This window comes from Anoplophora glabripennis, unplaced genomic scaffold, assembly GCF_000390285.2.
Source record: "Anoplophora glabripennis isolate ALB-LARVAE unplaced genomic scaffold, Agla_2.0 scaffold519, whole genome shotgun sequence".
Classification (NCBI taxonomy): Eukaryota; Metazoa; Arthropoda; class Insecta; order Coleoptera; family Cerambycidae; genus Anoplophora; species Anoplophora glabripennis.
Window position 1 is genome coordinate 71453 of NW_019416627.1, and position 18302 is coordinate 89754.

Sequence of the window (18302 nt, forward strand, 5' to 3'; positions counted from 1 at the left end):
ATCAAATTACTAAATAGATCTAACTAAATGTGATACAGTTACTAATTAATTTGACAGATAAATTTGTTTTTTTGTTGTATTTGCTCAATTGCTTTACAGAGACCACTTTGAAGTGCTCTCTCGATATTAGTTAACGTCTACAAAATTTCATTGAAATATCTTTAGCCGTTTGACAACAATTAATAAATTTGATTGAACTGGACCACCCAGTATACAGGGTGATTCAAAAAACCGCTGGCAGACTTCTAGGGTAGATAATACATAAAAAAATTAAGACGAAACGTTTTAATAAACATAGAGTCGCAAATGCCTCCTTAACGAGATACAGGGCGTCAAAGTTTCTGTAAAATTAAACATTGTCTGCAATAATTCCAAAATGCCTGAACATTTCTATTTCAAATTTGCTATGCGTAGTTAGCACCTTAAGACCAATGTTTGATGTACTGCTCAAAATTTTATGAGCAGTAGTGTCGTAGAGACGGGGTCAACGTGACACTTTTTTAAAAATATTTTCTGCGCCACTGCTAATTTTGTCAAAAGGGCACTATTTTCGTGTAACGTGTTCAATTGTCTATCGAATTGGTCCCTTGCAAAATTTTAATTAAAGCAACCATTTTTAAGAGAAACACCTTTGTAGAAAATTTGTAAATCCAATTTTATTTTCATTTATTTTAGTTTCGCATAGTAGGCTGGTGCTATTCAAAATAAAATTAAACATCGCCCGTCACTAATGCCAATGTGTACAATTGAGTTAAGTAAACTAGATTATGAGCTTTTTGTAATTTTTACGCTTTAATTTTACGGAAACTTTGACGCCCTGTATCTCATTAAGGAGGCATTTGCGACCCTATGTTTATTGAGACTTTTCGTCTTAATTTTTCATGTATTACTTACACTAGAAGTCTGTCAGCGATTTTTTTAATCACCCTGTATATACATATTTAAAGACGGAAAATTCTTTCATATGTTCACAAAAAATCAGCAAACCATATAAAACCGTCTAGTCTTTAGGTCTTTAGTTAGAATATTCCATAGTGAAGGCTTTATTGAGAGCTGAGAAAGACAGCGATTTTAGTTAATCTCTTATAAGGAGTGTCAATCTAGAATACCATACCAAGAAATGAAAAGTATTCAATGAAGATGAAATACACAAATTTGTAAACGAATGACCTAATACATTATATTTCAATGCAACAATTCCTTTCAGTGATGTAATTAATATTTTCTAGTTGTAGGTTGTAGCATTTTTTGCATTGCCAGGGTATGCAGAGGAGACGAGTTTCATAAATCTAGCTTTTAATTCAAAACCCTAGACAAAAGGTTTTATTAAACCATTTATCATCGACATCAAAATGAGCTGAAACATGAAAAAAAAAAGAAATTTGGATATATTTTATTTTTCTTAATGTCAGTATTATATTGGTCACTTTTCAATTTACTTAAATTCATATTAGATATACATAAATCTGAGAAATATGTAGATATGTTGTGTGAATCAATCAGTAATCATCAACAAAATGTCATTAAAAAATGTATTTACTGTATAATGAGGTTATTTCATTATTGTACATGTCCAAAACCTGAACAAAATTGGGCCATCTAATATTGTTTGTAATTAAAGTTATCATAAACATGTGTAGATCTTTGCATTGAGGTTGCTTTCTATAAAAACTCCGGTATATCACAAAAATGTTACAAAACAACACCTCTGGGCAAAAGATCAATATAATTTCTAATTAATTTCCACTTTGCGTTAATTTTATATTAATATACACTGTCTTAATGGTAAAACTAAAACAATATTATACATATTTTTTAATTTGTTTATAAAAATATTTACATAATTATATAACATCATTTAAAATACAATTTTATTAACGAAACGTTTTATCTACTACAATGTAGTTGTACTTTTTTAGAGATAATATATTGGGCTATAATTTATTTTTGCTTAACATAACATTAATATTTAAATGTTTATTTTCCTGAGAACGTAGTAATAAACCATCGGAAAGTTATCTTAAATTGTATAAAATCATAGAAGTTACACACACCTACAGTCTTAGTAAATATTTACAAACCATTACATACACTATACTTTATCCTTCTATTGCCTGTCCTGTGGCACTTTTTCAAACTGCACGTTCTTCTTGAACGCCTCTTGTCTTCTGAGTATATTCGGGGTAAAACCGGTTAAAATCGTCCCCACTAATAAGATAAAAGTTTGAACCGACAACGCCCAAAATGTTCCAAAGGTCTTGTTGATTGCACTCAAGGTCAGAGTGAACATCACAGCCAAAATCTGAGAGGTGGCCAGTAAGATACCAGCAACGGTGCTTTCGGCACTTGGGAAGGTTAATTCTGTGGCAAATTCTATCCCAGCGGGCATGTACGCATTCAGAAAAAATCTGAGTGACAAAGAATAGGTTCATTGCATTAAGGATTCTTGTATTGAAACACTGTACTTACCCAAAAACACTTATAGCCAGATAAACCAGCCATTTTGATCTCAGTTCAAGTGAAAATAACAGACCTCCAGAACTGATGGCGCACAGTAAAAATATAACGAAGCAACTTTCCCTGAAATAAAGAAAATAGTTAACTCAAACATTAAATATATGGTGGCTAGGCAAATGAATACAATTAGCTTACTTAAATTTGTGAGTTTTATCCAAAATAAATCCTGTCAGGATAGATCCCGCTATTCCTATTATTATCATTACTAGACCCATCCTTCCAGCATCCTTTTCGGCTCCCTAAAAAAATTATAATACATACAAAAGTGTTTTTAAACTAGTAATCGATATATTTTACGGTACCTCAAAATAGTTCAGGATGAATTGATTAAGTAAAGTCCCAACGGCGGAAAATACTCCATAACAGAAACCGTACGATGTCGTGTGGATGAGGAAAGATTTATTTTTTATCAAAGTTCTGAGTGAGGAAAAAAATACTGACAACGTAACTTCCTCTTTATTGTCCCTTTTCTCAATCTGAGTTTGACTTGGAGAATATTTGGGCCTCTCTTGGAAAACTAAAATCCAAAATGAAACCTGACGTTGTTCATCACGTTATTTCTTTGCAACTTACAGAAAAAGACTAGGAAAGCCACTGGAGTTATAACAGCTGTCAAACCCCAACACATCTTGTACAAGTCTGTGCCAATGTCGTCAACATTTTCGTGATTTCTAACAATCATTGGAGGAAGCAGAAATCCCAGAGCACTACCGAATTGCATCCCAAAAATTCCCAAAGAGCAAACTGTAGACACCTACGAGTTATTGCATAAAACTTTACTAATGTTTCCATTATTTATAAAATCTAGTATTATTAATTACTCACCTCATTTGCCTTGAACCAAGTGACAGCTATTTTTGGAGGCAAGCTGAGAATAAAAATTTGTGATACTGCAATAACCGTTTGGCCAATCATAACGACGTAAAATAAATTTTGCCCAACAGAAAAAACCTTGACTCCAGCGCCTATGGCAGTTGCTAGACATCCTATCAGCGCTGCTACCCTTAACCCCTGCAAAGGGACATAATTTTATATTTTAATTTCCACAATACTATTTAAACTTAAAAATTCCAATAAAAATATTTGATCTATTCTGCGAATTAGTATTAATAGGTATACCTATAAATAGGAATGAAAGAAAAATTAAAAATTCCTTTCCAATTTCGTGTTTAAAAATAACAGATATAAGGAATTAAAAAACGATTTATAAGTCATTGTTTACAAATGCTTTAGACACATGAGTACTATTTCAAATCCTTAAGCACACACTTTCGTGACAAATTCAAATATATTTTTCAAACATAAAAAAAGAAAATCAACGACGTCAACTATGAGATTCATCTAGATAAGAAAATCGTTAATACCTATACTTAAGCTTTAAAAAGTTTCCTATTAATAATATAACGATTACATTTCTTATCATGAATACTATAAATCCTAAAAATCGTGGTATTATTTAAAAAAAACATTATATAAGTAGTAAGTAGAATATAAATTTAAAACTTTAATAATAGTCCGGGCGAATTAGATTTTTTTTCAAAAATCGAGGACACGTCGAATTTTATGGGCTTAAAATTAAGTAAAAAATTCACAGATTAAAAGCCTAAATTTGTGTATTTGTAGAGGTCGAGCGTCATATTGTTTATAACAAAAGAAAAAAATAATAATTACTTCTTTTTCAGTTTTTCTCTTATATCTCCGAAAATAAGCCTCTAATCGACATGAGGTATACTTATCAATTTTGTTCCTGAGGAATTTTGCTACAAGGATACTCAATTTTTTTTACATTTAAAAATTCGCGGTGAAAAAAAAAATGTGCAAAATTTTCAGTATTAAATAAAAAGAGATCAAGATATCGAAATTCGGGGAAAAAAGATAGAAAGGTAATTACATTATCAGGCGTATGTGTAAATTTCAGATTTTTAAGATGCAAAATAAAAAAGTTATTAACAAAAAACCAGAAAAAAACGTAACTAGGGTTAAAAAAACATACATTTAAAAAAAAATCGTCTCGATCCGACCAATAGGAGCCGAGAAATTTTTTTTCTTAAAAACGGTATGCCTGCCTATTCAATTTAATATTTTGTAATAAACTTGGGCTCGTTGTAAAGTAAAAGACTTCCTTTATACGCTGATTTTTTTCTGAAACGATTCGACCAAGAAATGACCAAGTAAACATTCGTTAAAGGCAGCGAAATCCACGCGGCTGCCCGGGCGACTAAGCGGTAGCCAGGAAAGGGGAGCGCTGTGACGTCATAGTGCCCTTGCTGCGCTCAGCTTCACAAAATTCTTAATTATCAAATGGATTGTGGCACTTAGAAAGCAGCTACAGGAATGCTTTTTTAATGGTGTAAGCAAAAGTCTGTAAAAGTCATCGCCAGACCTCGAAAAATACATATTTATTGACTATTCACATTTTCTTTTGGAATTATGCTTTCGATATTTTCAATTAATACAATTAATTAAATAAAATACGGTAGAATTGAATGTAACAGTTCTATTAAATACTATAAAATGCAGTACTTAAGTGTAATGTTGATATTGTAACATTCAATAATATTCTAGGCACAATTTACGCAATAACAGTTAATTTTAAGACAATATTTTATACGTCCACCTTTTCTGAGCACGCAAATAGAGTACTGGTCACTTTTTTCATAGAAATAATTGACTTTTGGTTTTAAATATGTAAAAAATTTGTTTCTCACCGCCTGGTGATTGGAGCAATTTTTCACGAGAAACGAATCATTAATATTGGTGACGCCAAGATCTACGGATTTTTAGTTGACAATACCAGCCCTACAATGTTAGTCGCCCAACCACATAGCAGGATGCAAAATAAGACTCTTCCCCGAAATGTGAAACACTCTGTAAGGTGTGAGTAGAATAGCTGTGCCGATTCTGCTCCACAATTCAAGATGGCGACTGGAGCAGGATCGACATAGCTTTCAGCCGGCTACAGTAGAGGATGTCTACTTGAATAAATCTGTAGTCCTGTCTTTTCTCAACAATTTGTTTTTTGATTCAAGTCATTATATCTGCTATTAATTGTGACACAAACTTAGATTAAATAGCACCGGTTATTTTTAAAATTAAAAAATTGAATTTAATCTGGTAATATCACTGCCAATGCGCAACTCCATTAATAACAGAAATAACGTGAATCACACAACAAATTCATCAGAAAATATGGAACCACAAGTTCGATTCAAGTAGACATTTATTATTATAGCTGACGCGCGCTCTTTCACCCTGTATATTCCAAAAACTGAAGTATCAGTAAAACTATCTTATAATGGTAACTATGAAATAAATCTACAATTAAATAGAAGGCTCGTCAAAAGTCAGACTAGCTGTTCGCGAGAAATATCATCATGGAAATTAAGGCCTGTTTCTAACGTGTATTAATTTTGATACTCAGTAGTTTTATTAAAATATAAATTTCTTGCATGCTTCAATGAAGTTAATCTTTTTAATAATCTGTCTGTATGATAATTAGCTCTGCTTTGTTTATTGATCTGGAATCGACAAAATTAAAAAAATAGATTGTACCAGAAAAGATGGGAAAGCTTTGTAAAAAATCCCCGATCAGTCAGATAAAAATTGTTTTGTTTTGATTGTATAGTCCATCCGCGAAAAAATTAATCTACGGATTTAGCTGTTGCGAGATTAACGTTTCTGAATATATTTCACACAATCTAAATGTCAATAGTGTAAAATAAAAAGAATTAAGAATTGTGGGTGTAAAATCCAATATTTTAATAAAATATTTTGCTTTGCTAAGTAAAAAAGTCTGTAGATAGTTATTTCAGATGATTAATAATACAGAATATAGGTACCTTAGCTAAGAATTACTTTCATCATGTATAGAAGATTCACTTCCAGATACCAAGAATAATCAGATAAATCAGTCATTATACTTTTATCTAATTGAAAATTGAAGTGTTAATTTTCAATCAGTTACAGTCTCATTCATTATAATTGCAAAAAGTTTTTCATATATAGAGTGATCTACTTAACGTTTCTACTGGTGTTTCTTAGAAACTAAAAGAAGTACGTTAAATTTGCAAGAAAATATTTTAAATTTAAGTATAAAAAGTAGTTGTAAATATACAGGGTGTCCCGTTCATGTTTCAAAAAAACGTGTGTGCATGTTCCTCATGGAAAAAAGTTTTTTTCTTAGACGCCCTATTTTCGAGATACAGTGTGTTGAAGTTGTTACTTTCCAAATGGTTTTCCATAATTATCTTTAAATCGATAAGATAAAGATAAAAAAGTCAAAATTTGTATATAAGTAAACATAGACATAGTTTGTTTTTGAAAAGCAGTGTCTCCGATACATGTAATTGGAGAGGTACAATCGAAGAAAAAATATGTTAAAAGTCAAAATTTATTACATTTCTAAACGGTTCTGTAAACTCCAAAGTATGCTACAAAAAAAAAGGTATACTTGTCGAAATTCGGTAGCATGTACCATTTTCGAGAAAAATGAAGTTGCACAGAAGGAAATGGGAGACAATTTCAGTATCTACTGTAGTATTTCGAGTTTGCATATTTATTTAATTGTGCAGCTGTTTTGTTCTGTATGTCTTCGCGTTTGTTTCCTAATATTTTTCTGTTTCTAAGCATTCATGTCCATCAACAATTCAGTCCATTCAACAATTGTTTATTTTGGTAATGGTAGTGTAGTAGTTTACAAAATCTAAAATTAGTTAATAATAGATAATTAATTACCATAATCTGTTTATTTTGATTTACTTTTTTAAATGTTGGTTTACAACAAACTGAAACTTAAATTTTAATTTTTTTTTTTTTAGTTAATAAAATATTTTACAATTTAACTGTTTCATGTGATACGTAAGAAATTAAAATTATAGTCTTAAATGCAAATATTGTTACTAGCTAAATGTCTTTAGCTCACAAAATGGTAAGGTCCTCTTTCAATTTAATATTTTGTTAATCTACTTGTGTCGCTTTATGTGAGCAAAAAAAATGTATTTTTCTCGAAAATGGTACATGCTACCGAATTTCGACAAGTAGATATACCTTTTTTTTTGTAGTGTCCTTTAGAGGTTACAGAACCGTTTAGAAATGTAATAAATTTTGACTTTTAATATATTTTCTCTTCGATTATACCCCATATCGGCGACACTGCTTTTCAGATAGAAACCGTTTGCACATTATTCTTAACGCACAGTTGATGTTTACTCGTGTACAAATTTTGATATTTTTATCTTTAGCCGATTTAAAGAGAATTAACAGTAACAACTTCAACACACATGAACTACCCATATTATTTTCCCATGGGGAACTTGCACACAAGTTTTTTTTGAAACATGAACGGGACACTCTGTATATACTAAAATGTGGTAAAATAATTGGAATTTGATTTTATAAACTAAAAATTTAATATTTTGCACCAATCCTAAAAATAAAGTGGTTGCTTTATTTAGGGATTTGAGTATTTCCCAAAAATTACAAATTCATCCGCGCCCCTTTAAAAAACTAGATTTTTTTAAAACAATTCTGGCAGTATTTTTAAATGTCAAAGCGAACTTTTTAAAATATTGTGATATAAAAAAATTGCCTGTAGCTGTTGTTTTAAAAGCAAATAGTAGATAAACCAACTTTTAACAGAAAATTAAAATTATTTTTAACTTCATCTAGCTACTATTTCTGTCGCCGATATACGTGTCGTTAGCGCTAATCCTAAAAATAAACCTATTTTGCAAATACTTTTAAAAATCATTAGTATTTAACCGGTAAAAAGAGCTATAAGTCTTATACATATAATAATATATAATGTCGTATTGCGAAAAATGTTCCCGATATTTTTCATCTTTACTATAACAACAAATACCATTTTGTCGATAACAAATGAAGCTGGGAACACCAGTATGGGCCACATGACCATGAACACCACTGCAGTCCATTCCACGGCACTAGCACTAACATTGTAATACCGCATCACTATATTGGTAATTATTGAATATTCAACCCACTGAAAAGTGCTGATGGTAGCGTATATAATGTACATAATCAAAATGAACCATCTCTTTTTTAACGCCCTTACTATAGGGAGAACGTTTTCTTCGATTTGGCCATTCTTCAGCATAGGCAAATGGGTCTCTTCCATCTTGCCCATTGCGACGGTAGCTATCAATTATTTCACTTCGATCTTGTATTTATATGTACGGGAATCTGATAATTTTCTCATTTTCGTCTTAGCCACTGAATTAATCTTACTAATCTGAGCAAAGATAAAGCCATGTACATTCGATGATTGCAGAATGTCGCGCAGAAATACATTTTCCTAATAAATTTCGTGTCAGGTCCTTGTTTAAATATAATAAAATTAGTAAATATGGAACTTAGAAACTAAACCTCGTTAGGTATAAACTTAAATATTTTGATTAATTAATATTTGGTCAGGATTAATCTGTCAAATATAAATGTCCTGCAAATAGAAATTCTTATAATCACGAAGGACCACGTATCCAAGAAAAATTTGAACAGTTGCCCCAGTCGGTGGTATTATAATTAATTCTCGCAAATATTTTCAGTCAAGCAATATAAAAATATATGATACAAAAAATAACATAATGCAAAGTAATCTGAATAATATGATAATTTACTTCTCTACCACAATCATAAAGATTGCAGATACATATCTACAGGGCGAGTCGGGAAATTTGCACCAAACTCCAGGAGTGGATTGATTCTACACGTCAAAATAATAAGAAAAAACTCAAATGTTGTTATGCGATTTTCATTTTTTTTGTAGCGTAATTACAAATTTTAAAAATTTGAAATCATGTAAAGTTCCAAATTCAAAAGTAGCTTATTTTTCAGTGTCATTTTATATTGCAGTAGTTTAACATTTGATTACACGGTTGTACGATCAAATTGTTATAAAACATCAAGAACTTATTCAAATTTAGAGTATGCTATACAGGGTGGGCCACCAGTAACGCCTCGGTCGCTAGACACCAAACGGCAAATGTTATAGAAACGTGTTTAGGTGGGTACGTGTAGATTGATTACGGCTACGCTTTAAAAATATTTTGAAACATACAGGGTGTCCAGGAAAAGCGTATCATATCAAAGTTATGTATTTTTAAATGGAACACCCTGTATTTTACTGCATTTTTGAAAGCACCGTAAAAAAATAGGTGAACTTTATTAAAGGTTCTGCATACCCAGGACTTATTGTTTGTGAGATATTTCAATTTTAGCAGTAAAAAAATAATTTTAAGGAAGCAGCTTTGGAGAGTGTATTTTAGATCCTTTAAGTTATAAATTATTATATTTGTCTTCACTTAGTATTGTACAGGGTGCTCAAAAAACTACTGAATACTTCTCTCAAATTAAACAGCAATAACTTGGTTATTTTAAATGGGACACCCAGCATATTTTTACTTCTCTAACAGTATTGGAGATATTTGCGCCGTTTCATTTTGTATCGATTTTTTTGTAAGATGTATCCACGTGTCTTCATCGAGGTCTTTATTGAATTGGTTTGGGTTCTTCTTGATGACCTCTCTTTAAATATAAAAAGAAAAATGAGGATGCAATTAAATGGGGCACCTTTAAATTTTTTCATATTCAATGAAAAATTATTTAAATCCGAAATTTAGTAATAAATGGATAAATAAAAATGGTGCATGTCAGTGGCCCCCTAGGTATCCAGACCTCACCGTAATGGACTTGTTTCGGGCTATATAAAAAATCTTGTACATAGTGTTCCACCTACGAATTGCGATTATACGAAGGAAAGGATTGGAGGTGTACTCCACAATTACCCCAGATATTCTAAAGAATGTGAGAATATCATTTGAAGATAGATTAAGATGCTGTATTCAAGATAATGGTTATCAATTCGATGAATTAAAATTTTTCTTTGTTCCTTCTAAAAGTAAAATTTCCTTTAATTCATATTTTTCATTAATTTAATTCACTTACGTACAACAAACATATTTATACAAAATTAATAACTTTTTATAATTATTCTGCTTATAAAATATTTTTTTTAGAAAACTTTCTTCGTAGATGAAGCAGGAAGTGTTTAGAGGTGGTGTTTCTGAACATTTAACCAAAAGACGCTATGATTAATAGAATATTAATAAAATATTTTTTTTATTGAAATGTACGTCATACCTTGAAAACAAATGGAAATCGCATAACGTTTGAGTTTTTTCTTATTATTTTGACGTGTAGAATCTATTCCTAGAGTTTGGTGCCATTCTCTATTAAATTTCTGAATCAATATTATGCTTTATTGGATCGAAACAAGAATGAAGACCGAATATGTAACAGATGTAAAATTCCGCATCATCTATATAGTAACTAAAATACAAGTGCTGATATTCCAAATTTGGGATACTCTAAATTTTATCTCTGTATGTTTCAATATCCAGAGTGTTTTTTAAATTGAGATTCATTTTGTGATTTAAAATTTACAAGCCCAGATCTGATTAATGAAGATTCAATCCTTGATACAAACAATCGCTCGACGTATCCATGATTTACAATGCATGCTGTTAGAAGCGAGCGTCTGTGAAAACCCTATGGTGAAAACCACATAGATTGTTTGTATACCTAAGGGCACATCTTCAAGTACTTCAGGAAAATTCTCAACTATCCATTTGGTCTAGTAGTATAAACAAGTCAATAAATAAATAACCGTTAATAATACTAGTTCAAACTATTAAACACATCTTAACTTTTATTGTGCTGCCTGTTGCTGCATCCGATACTAGAACAAATTTGAAAAATATTTCCCAAAAACGTATTGTTTAAAAATGATCTTGGGATATTTAGACTAATTTATATGGATAAATTTGATTACCTCGTAAGTAGTACACTTTGAAAGTGGACGATTTATTTTTCTAATGTGATGTCGTCTACTTTTTATTATGACAAGTTTTTATATGTCAGTGTCATTAGTAATTTGCTTGGTAATTCAAGATGCCGCGTTTAACGGAACCAGAGAAAGTGAGAGCTATAACTTTACTTCAGAATATAAAAATATATAATATAGAATATTTAAACTCAAAGAAAAATGGATTGCGGAAGGTCACGTACGTTATGTTCACGGAGGTGGATGTCGAAAAGTAAGCACCACCTAAGAATAAATCCTTTTGACATGGCAGTAGCGGCTTCCTTTGAGACGAATTTTCCTGGATTAGCGCGAACTGCAAGGAAGCGGGTGAAAAATTCGGAGCTGAAGAATTATGTGGCCGCAAATATAGTTGCTTTGACTCCCCAGTATAAAGAACAGAGGTTAGAGTTTGCAAGACAATTTGTAGGAAGCCCAGACAACATCTGGGAGAATATTATATTATCGGACGAAAAAAGTTTTCAGTCTTGCTCCGATGCTTCTGTCAGTGTCTACCCACCAGATTATAAGGTATTCGGAGCCTTATGTGAAACCCACACAGCGCAGCGATGGATTCTCCATTAACGTTTGGGCTTGGATAAGCTGCCTAAGCCCTGTTTGTTGTGACTATGCTGTATCCTCAGAATTTCACTTTCAAGCAGGGTAATTGTCGTCAGAATGGTTCATTGATAACAACATCGATGTTTTACCTTGGCCCTCAAAGTCCTGGGGATATATGGTGAAAAAAAATTACGGCAGAAACTTCCGTCCAGTTAACGTCGAAGAACTTTGGAAGGCAATTGAAAACGCATGGGATAACATCACTGAGGATTATAACAAGAACATTAATTTTATCAATGCCATGTAGATTGCAGAGTTATAGACAAAAATGATGCTTGGACAAAATACTAACTTTACGAATCGCGTTTTTTTGACGACAAAAAGTGTTTCATTTTTAGATCTCGTTGACGGCGAATGAATGGCCGTTAGAATGTATAATATATTTCAGTATTGGAAAAATAAATAATTTGCTACCTAATTTAGATTTGTTTTGTTCACTAGAACTAGTATGATAGACACACATTAAATTTGACATAATGACAGCCGATTTGAACCTCACATTTTCAAGTCAGCTTCACAAAGGCCAATTATAGACAATTTGCTTATAAGAGTCGTCCACTTTCAAAGGGCCGGCACTGTACCTACACGCTTTAGTGTGAGATGTATCTGATTACTATGTGATATGTTTGGTTGGCTGTTGGATCTCTTTCAACAACATCTAAAACATCTTCGAATTATAGCATTCTAGATATCTTCCGACTTTCTTGTAGGTTTACTTTTTCTCGAGTCATTTGAACAACATAAACAAACCTATATTAATGTGTCGATTAATTTAATTGCTAAAGATTTCAATTTCTCTTAAAATACACCCTGTATAGCTAATACGAGTATACGTCTAGGTATAATAACAGTACTAACCATATAAATTAAGATATACGGTTCTATATATAATCATTATTTATTGGTAAATATTTATATTTCGTCTAGTACCTACAAAATATGACATGCTCTTGTTATACAAACTGTTTTTAAACAGATACTTACCAAATGCAATATATTCTGGGATGACTTTTTTAATGGAAAACTTCCTAAGTCGTTTCTATCATTTTTTAAATCACCGCTAGATCCATCATTAACATTAGTATAGTGCTATTCAGGGCTATTTTTATATTTATGTTAAACCAATTTGCTGACGGTACTAATAGGATAACAATTTTGAGAATTTTTTAACGAGGCGAAGCCGAGTTAAAAAATTATTCGAGACCACCAAAGTAGTTCACGCACGAGATGCAAACAATATTTTTTCTACAAACGTCAAAATCTATCTCTTAAAAATATTATAAATAAGCAAAATGCCTAATTTATTATAGAAAATAGTGTTAAACAAATAAAGCAAGAAAAGCATCCGAAAATGTGCTGTTAGCATATTTTGCAGAAAGATCCAAGCTAAAATCAACACTTAATGCTAAGGAAAACGTAGATATTAAAAAATTTACCAAGTTGGTTGCATATTTGAAAAAATTGTCAGTTGGACACAACCCTAAGAAATCCAAGGTATTAACTCGAGAAGAAGTAAATCAATTCATAAGAAAGGCAGATGATGAAATATATTTGATGGCTAAGGTATATTTTTAGTCATTGTTTCATATGTATTTTAAATTACTAAATATCGATATCCTTTTAGGTCGTTTTAATATTGGGTATTTCTGGTGCTTGCCGCCGTGAAGAACTCACTAAAATGAGTGTCGATGACATAGAAGATAAAGGTTCCATCTTGATTGTGAAAGTACCGGATACAAAAACGAACATACAACGAATTTTTACGGTTTCGAATCTAGATTATATCGATATTTACCGAAAATACGTGGCTCTTCGTCCAAGTTATGCTAGCAGTCGCCGATTGTTTTTGAAGTATCAAAATAAGAGATGCATTAACCAAGTTGTTGGAATAAATTCTATTGGAGGGATGCTTTAATAGCAAAATACTTAAAATTACCAAATTCTGATGCTTACACAGGTCACCGTTTTCGGAAAACCTCGGCCACACTTCTTGCTAATGCTGGGGGTGATATATGTAGTTTGAAGAGACACAGGGGATGGAAATCTTCCACCGTGCCCGAAGGATACGTGGAAGATTCTATCAATAATAAGATTCAAATATCAAATAAAATATTAGATTGTGAAATTTCAGGATCACATGGTATCACCTCTACCTCAAAAAGTAGTATAGTGTTTCAACCCCCAAAACCCCAATATCCCGAGCTGAACCTGAATTATCTGGTTTAGGAATAAATATTGGTTCGTGTACTGGTTGTACGATTAATGTTAATATTGCAAATAATAACTAAAGTTATTGTAAAATTCTATCATTATTTTAAAAGTATTTAATTGTTATTCATTTTAAAATAATAATTTGGAGTTTTGCTTCATTTTTTCAAAGATTGAAATACAAAACTCTTATTAATTTACATGCAGTGTGCGAAATACTTCGCACCCTAATGCGCGAAGTGTTTCGCGCACGGTGTCATGGTAACGTAAGAATCCGAAAAAAAGTGTCACTTCGCATATTGTTGTCAATGCACAAACCTTGTCATTTTTTGACGTTTGTAGAAAAAAATATTTTCCTCTAATTGGCTACAAATTTTCTTATGTTCTGCGTTAGCGTTATGATTATTTTAAATGACAAACATTGACTGAAATATTGGACAGAATATTTCAATCAACGTGCCAAATTAAAAATTATAGGCGAAATAAAATTCCATCAGTAGCATCATCTACTATTGAGTGTCTTAGATACAGCCAGCCATCTACCGTTTGGTAGTTCAATTAGGAGTTTTCTGGGCCAAATTAAAAAATTATATTATGCAAATTTTAACAAAATACATAAAAATAATAATTTTGTACAATAGTCAGCAGTAGTCATAGTTCGATAGTGAAGACTCCAGAGGCCCAGATACAAAGCTTTTACGATGAAAACGTTTCGAATAAAATTGGTAAAATAAAAAATTAATACAGAGGTTGTCATCCTTGCAATTTTAAAAATAGGCTGATTTGCTATATACTTTTTTCGTATTCCTATACAAATTTTTTATTTCTCACATTATTTTCGTTATTCTTAGAATTATACAGTGTTTTATGGTTATAAAACAAAAATTGAAAGAAACAACTACGAAAACAATTTAATTTTGTGAAAAATAAAAAACACTTTATTGCACAAATATACTGTGTTCACGGATGGCGTTGAAAAAAAAAGGAAAACTTTTTTATTATATGAAAAAAGTAAAAAATCAGATACTGTGCAAATGCAGAAAAATGTTATTTTAAATAGGCCAACGTATACAGGGTGTCTAATATTAAAATGTTATTAGAAATGTAGTAGTTTTTATTGCTGTTAATAGTGATCCCCAGCACGTCAAGATGCGAGATTGAAAATTTTCACCGATTTCTTTAGAAAGACTTATTAAAAATTTAAAATTGTTTTCATATTTCAAATTTGGAAGCAACTATTCTGATTTTTTAAACTTCCCTATACTGTGTAGTGCCCTTTATTTTTAAAATATCAGTAAAAATGTTATTAAAAGTACTTTAGAATTAAAATACATATTAATCTTCCACGTTTCGAGGCAACTGATAACTAATTTCACAGTTTAATAATGTATTAAATCAAAAAATATCAAAATATATGAAGACCACACGGCAAAAACGATGAAAGTCACTTTTATTTCATTTGCTAGAAAATGAATTTTAAATTCAATTCGGAAATCATAAAATTTAAATATGAAATAAAAATTTTTGTGAACGAGTAATTAGTTATCGGTGAAAACGATAAAAGTATCCTTAGATCGCTATGACTTTTCTACTTTCCACACATTTTTTTGGTACTAATGTCATTGTACCGTAAAAATTGACTTGGAGAATTTTTGCCCTGTAGTCTTCATATTCATTATCTTCAGACTCAACATTTTTTTTTTGTTATATGAAAAATGATTTTAGCTACACAGAAAATACAATCATTACTTCACTTAATGTTCAGACATAAGAATATACAAGAAATAACTTTTTTATCATACTAGATCGCTTCCGCAAATAATTTCAGCTTTAAAATTTTGTAGTATTTACACCTACGGTTAATAATGTGTGAACACCCTGTACACATTAAATGTTGGAAAACGATTGATTTTTATGTTTCTTAATTACTATCATGAATGAATGAAATTTAAGGATAAAATCAACTGAATTATTTCTAATCGTGTATTTGTAGAGTAGGTAGATAGGTACTCCTACTTAAAACTATATTTTTATGCACTTCAACAGAAGTAGGTTTTTTTAACAATGATCTTCTTTCATAAAATAAAAGTTTTTCCTTTGTTGTACTCCATTTGTGGACATCATATGTACAACTCCTTCCAAAATCTCAAGGCCTGCCACTCCTATATTAATTTTTTATTTTGCAAATGCATAATAATGAAATTTTTTCTCATTATCAAGACATATCACCACGTTAATTTTAACCTATCCATAGTGATTTTAGTGATTTGTTATGTCATCTGGATAAAACATATTATTTTTTTAAATGCACATTTATTACTTTATTATTAATAGGCAGATATGATTGTATATTTGCTAATTCTCAAGAATGTACAAATTTAAATTAAATATAAACAAAAAGGTATTCTTAAAATATGAACAGAACTGAAACAATATACTCGAATAAGATATCCACCAACAAACAGTTAAAATCATATTACTTAGGATTAAGCTGGATAAAACTCGTTTACAGATTATTTTGTAAGAGATTATACTTGTCATTTACAAAGCGTAAAGCAGGAATTATGAATTCATTATCTGAAGCATCAAATTTCTCGATAATCCATGCAGACACCAAAAAGACTGATCGGGATTGATTTGAAAATTGGGATGGAAAAAATAAGAACCATACCACTATTAGTCAGTTTATTAACATTTTATTAACACTTAAAAATTATTAACCGTCACCTGTTTGTATATATTTTGTACTTCATAAAACTTAACATTATGAAAAAACAAATTAAAAACATTTCTATTACCTACAATAGAATATAAAAATTCTTGAAATTAACAAAAAAAATGTTTTATTAAAATTCCTAGGCTTAAGTTGACATTTTTCTTTTCATTATTTTCAATTCAAACCTACAGGTTTGAAATTTAACATTCCAGAACAAATTTCTACACATCTTTAAATGATGTAGGTATTAACAATAAAATCAATAAAATGAAAATTAGAAATTTACATAAATCAACATGTCAGATTAAAATATCCGTCTTTGCAAATTACCAAATTTTAATAAAAAAAAAGTATAATAAACTGTAAAAAAAATACTAAAACTTTTTGAAACCACAATGCTGAGTCTTGAAATAGCAAAAATAGAGACACCTTAAAAATGATATGGGAAAATATATTAAATACCAAATAGATTCTTTCTAAAGCCCACAAAGTGAAAGAAAATCGGAAAGAGTCAAGCATTGACTAAGACAATGTCCATAACATATTTTACAATCAATCAAGAGTAGTGTTTTGCAGATTTGTAGGCGGGCGATTCTAATTGATCAAAATCCTGATCCAAACAGTGGTTATACTGAACTGGCAAACATATTACACTGCAATTTATCTATTACGTTAGACCACCCCATTTTCTTTCATTTCACAGACTAATAATAGGCCAGGAAAAAGAGCTGAGAAATGACCGTTTCGCGACTTTTTGTTTCGGCAAGCTGAATTTATCATTATAGATGCTAAATATTATGTACAATAACATATTAGTTTCCACAGTCACAAAAATGGGGAGCAAGATTGTTTACAGGCTGGTTAATTGTATAATTTTTATGTAAATTCACGTTTTTCGATTCTAACTTTTTTCCGTTCATTTCCACGAGAAAACAGTAAAGTACTTTTTTTTCGTCTTCAAAAGACCTACAAAACTGGACTTCGAGCGTCAAAAAATATTTATTAGATCAAAAGTTATAAACAGAAGAAATTTATTTATGACTTTCGAATTAAACATTTATATACTGCGTTATTATTACCAGAACGTTTTGGCATCGCATCCTCTCATTCCTTATCACTGTCTAATAACTCACATGAAATCTGGAATCGATAAGTTGAATAATTTACAAGTTATGACCTTATAAACAAATTAACTAATTACATATTAGTCTGGACGATCTCGAACATCTTTCACAATCGCACTGATTTTTTTCATGGTAGATTTCATAATAATACATTGAAATCTATAATTTTTTTAAAATTCAAAATTGGAAACCGGAAAAGTTTTTTATTTTTTAGTCTTAGTTGCAAAATGAAATATAC

At 30.7% G+C, this 18302-nt stretch overlaps 1 protein-coding gene across 1 annotated transcript; it reads right to left on the minus strand.

Annotated features, from left to right (window-relative positions):
• Positions 1-1864: 1864 nt before the first annotated feature.
• LOC108911314 (uncharacterized MFS-type transporter C09D4.1) lies at positions 1865-8652 on the minus strand. Its single transcript, XM_018716218.2, has 7 exons — positions 8378-8652; positions 3343-3528; positions 3091-3271; positions 2820-3034; positions 2653-2756; positions 2470-2580; positions 1865-2408 (listed from the first exon to the last, which is right to left on the minus strand). Exons 1-7 carry the CDS (start codon positions 8630-8632, stop codon positions 2108-2110), a joined length of 1353 nt encoding a protein of 450 aa, XP_018571734.2. The 5' UTR covers positions 8633-8652; the 3' UTR covers positions 1865-2107.
• Positions 8653-18302: the final 9650 nt, after the last annotated feature.

Excerpts from the sequence above, each read along its gene's own strand:
- LOC108911314 (XM_018716218.2), bottom strand. The coding sequence starts at position 8,632 with ATGCTGAAGAATGGCCAAATCGAAGAAAACGTTCTCCCTATAGTAAGG. Across the intron at positions 3,272-3,342 it reads CTTGGTTCAAGGCAAATGAG|GTGTCTACAGTTTGCTCTTT; the intron begins GTGAGTAATTAA and ends AATAACTCGTAG. Across the intron at positions 2,409-2,469 it reads CTGGCTATAAGTGTTTTTGG|ATTTTTTCTGAATGCGTACA; the intron begins GTAAGTACAGTG and ends TTTGTCACTCAG.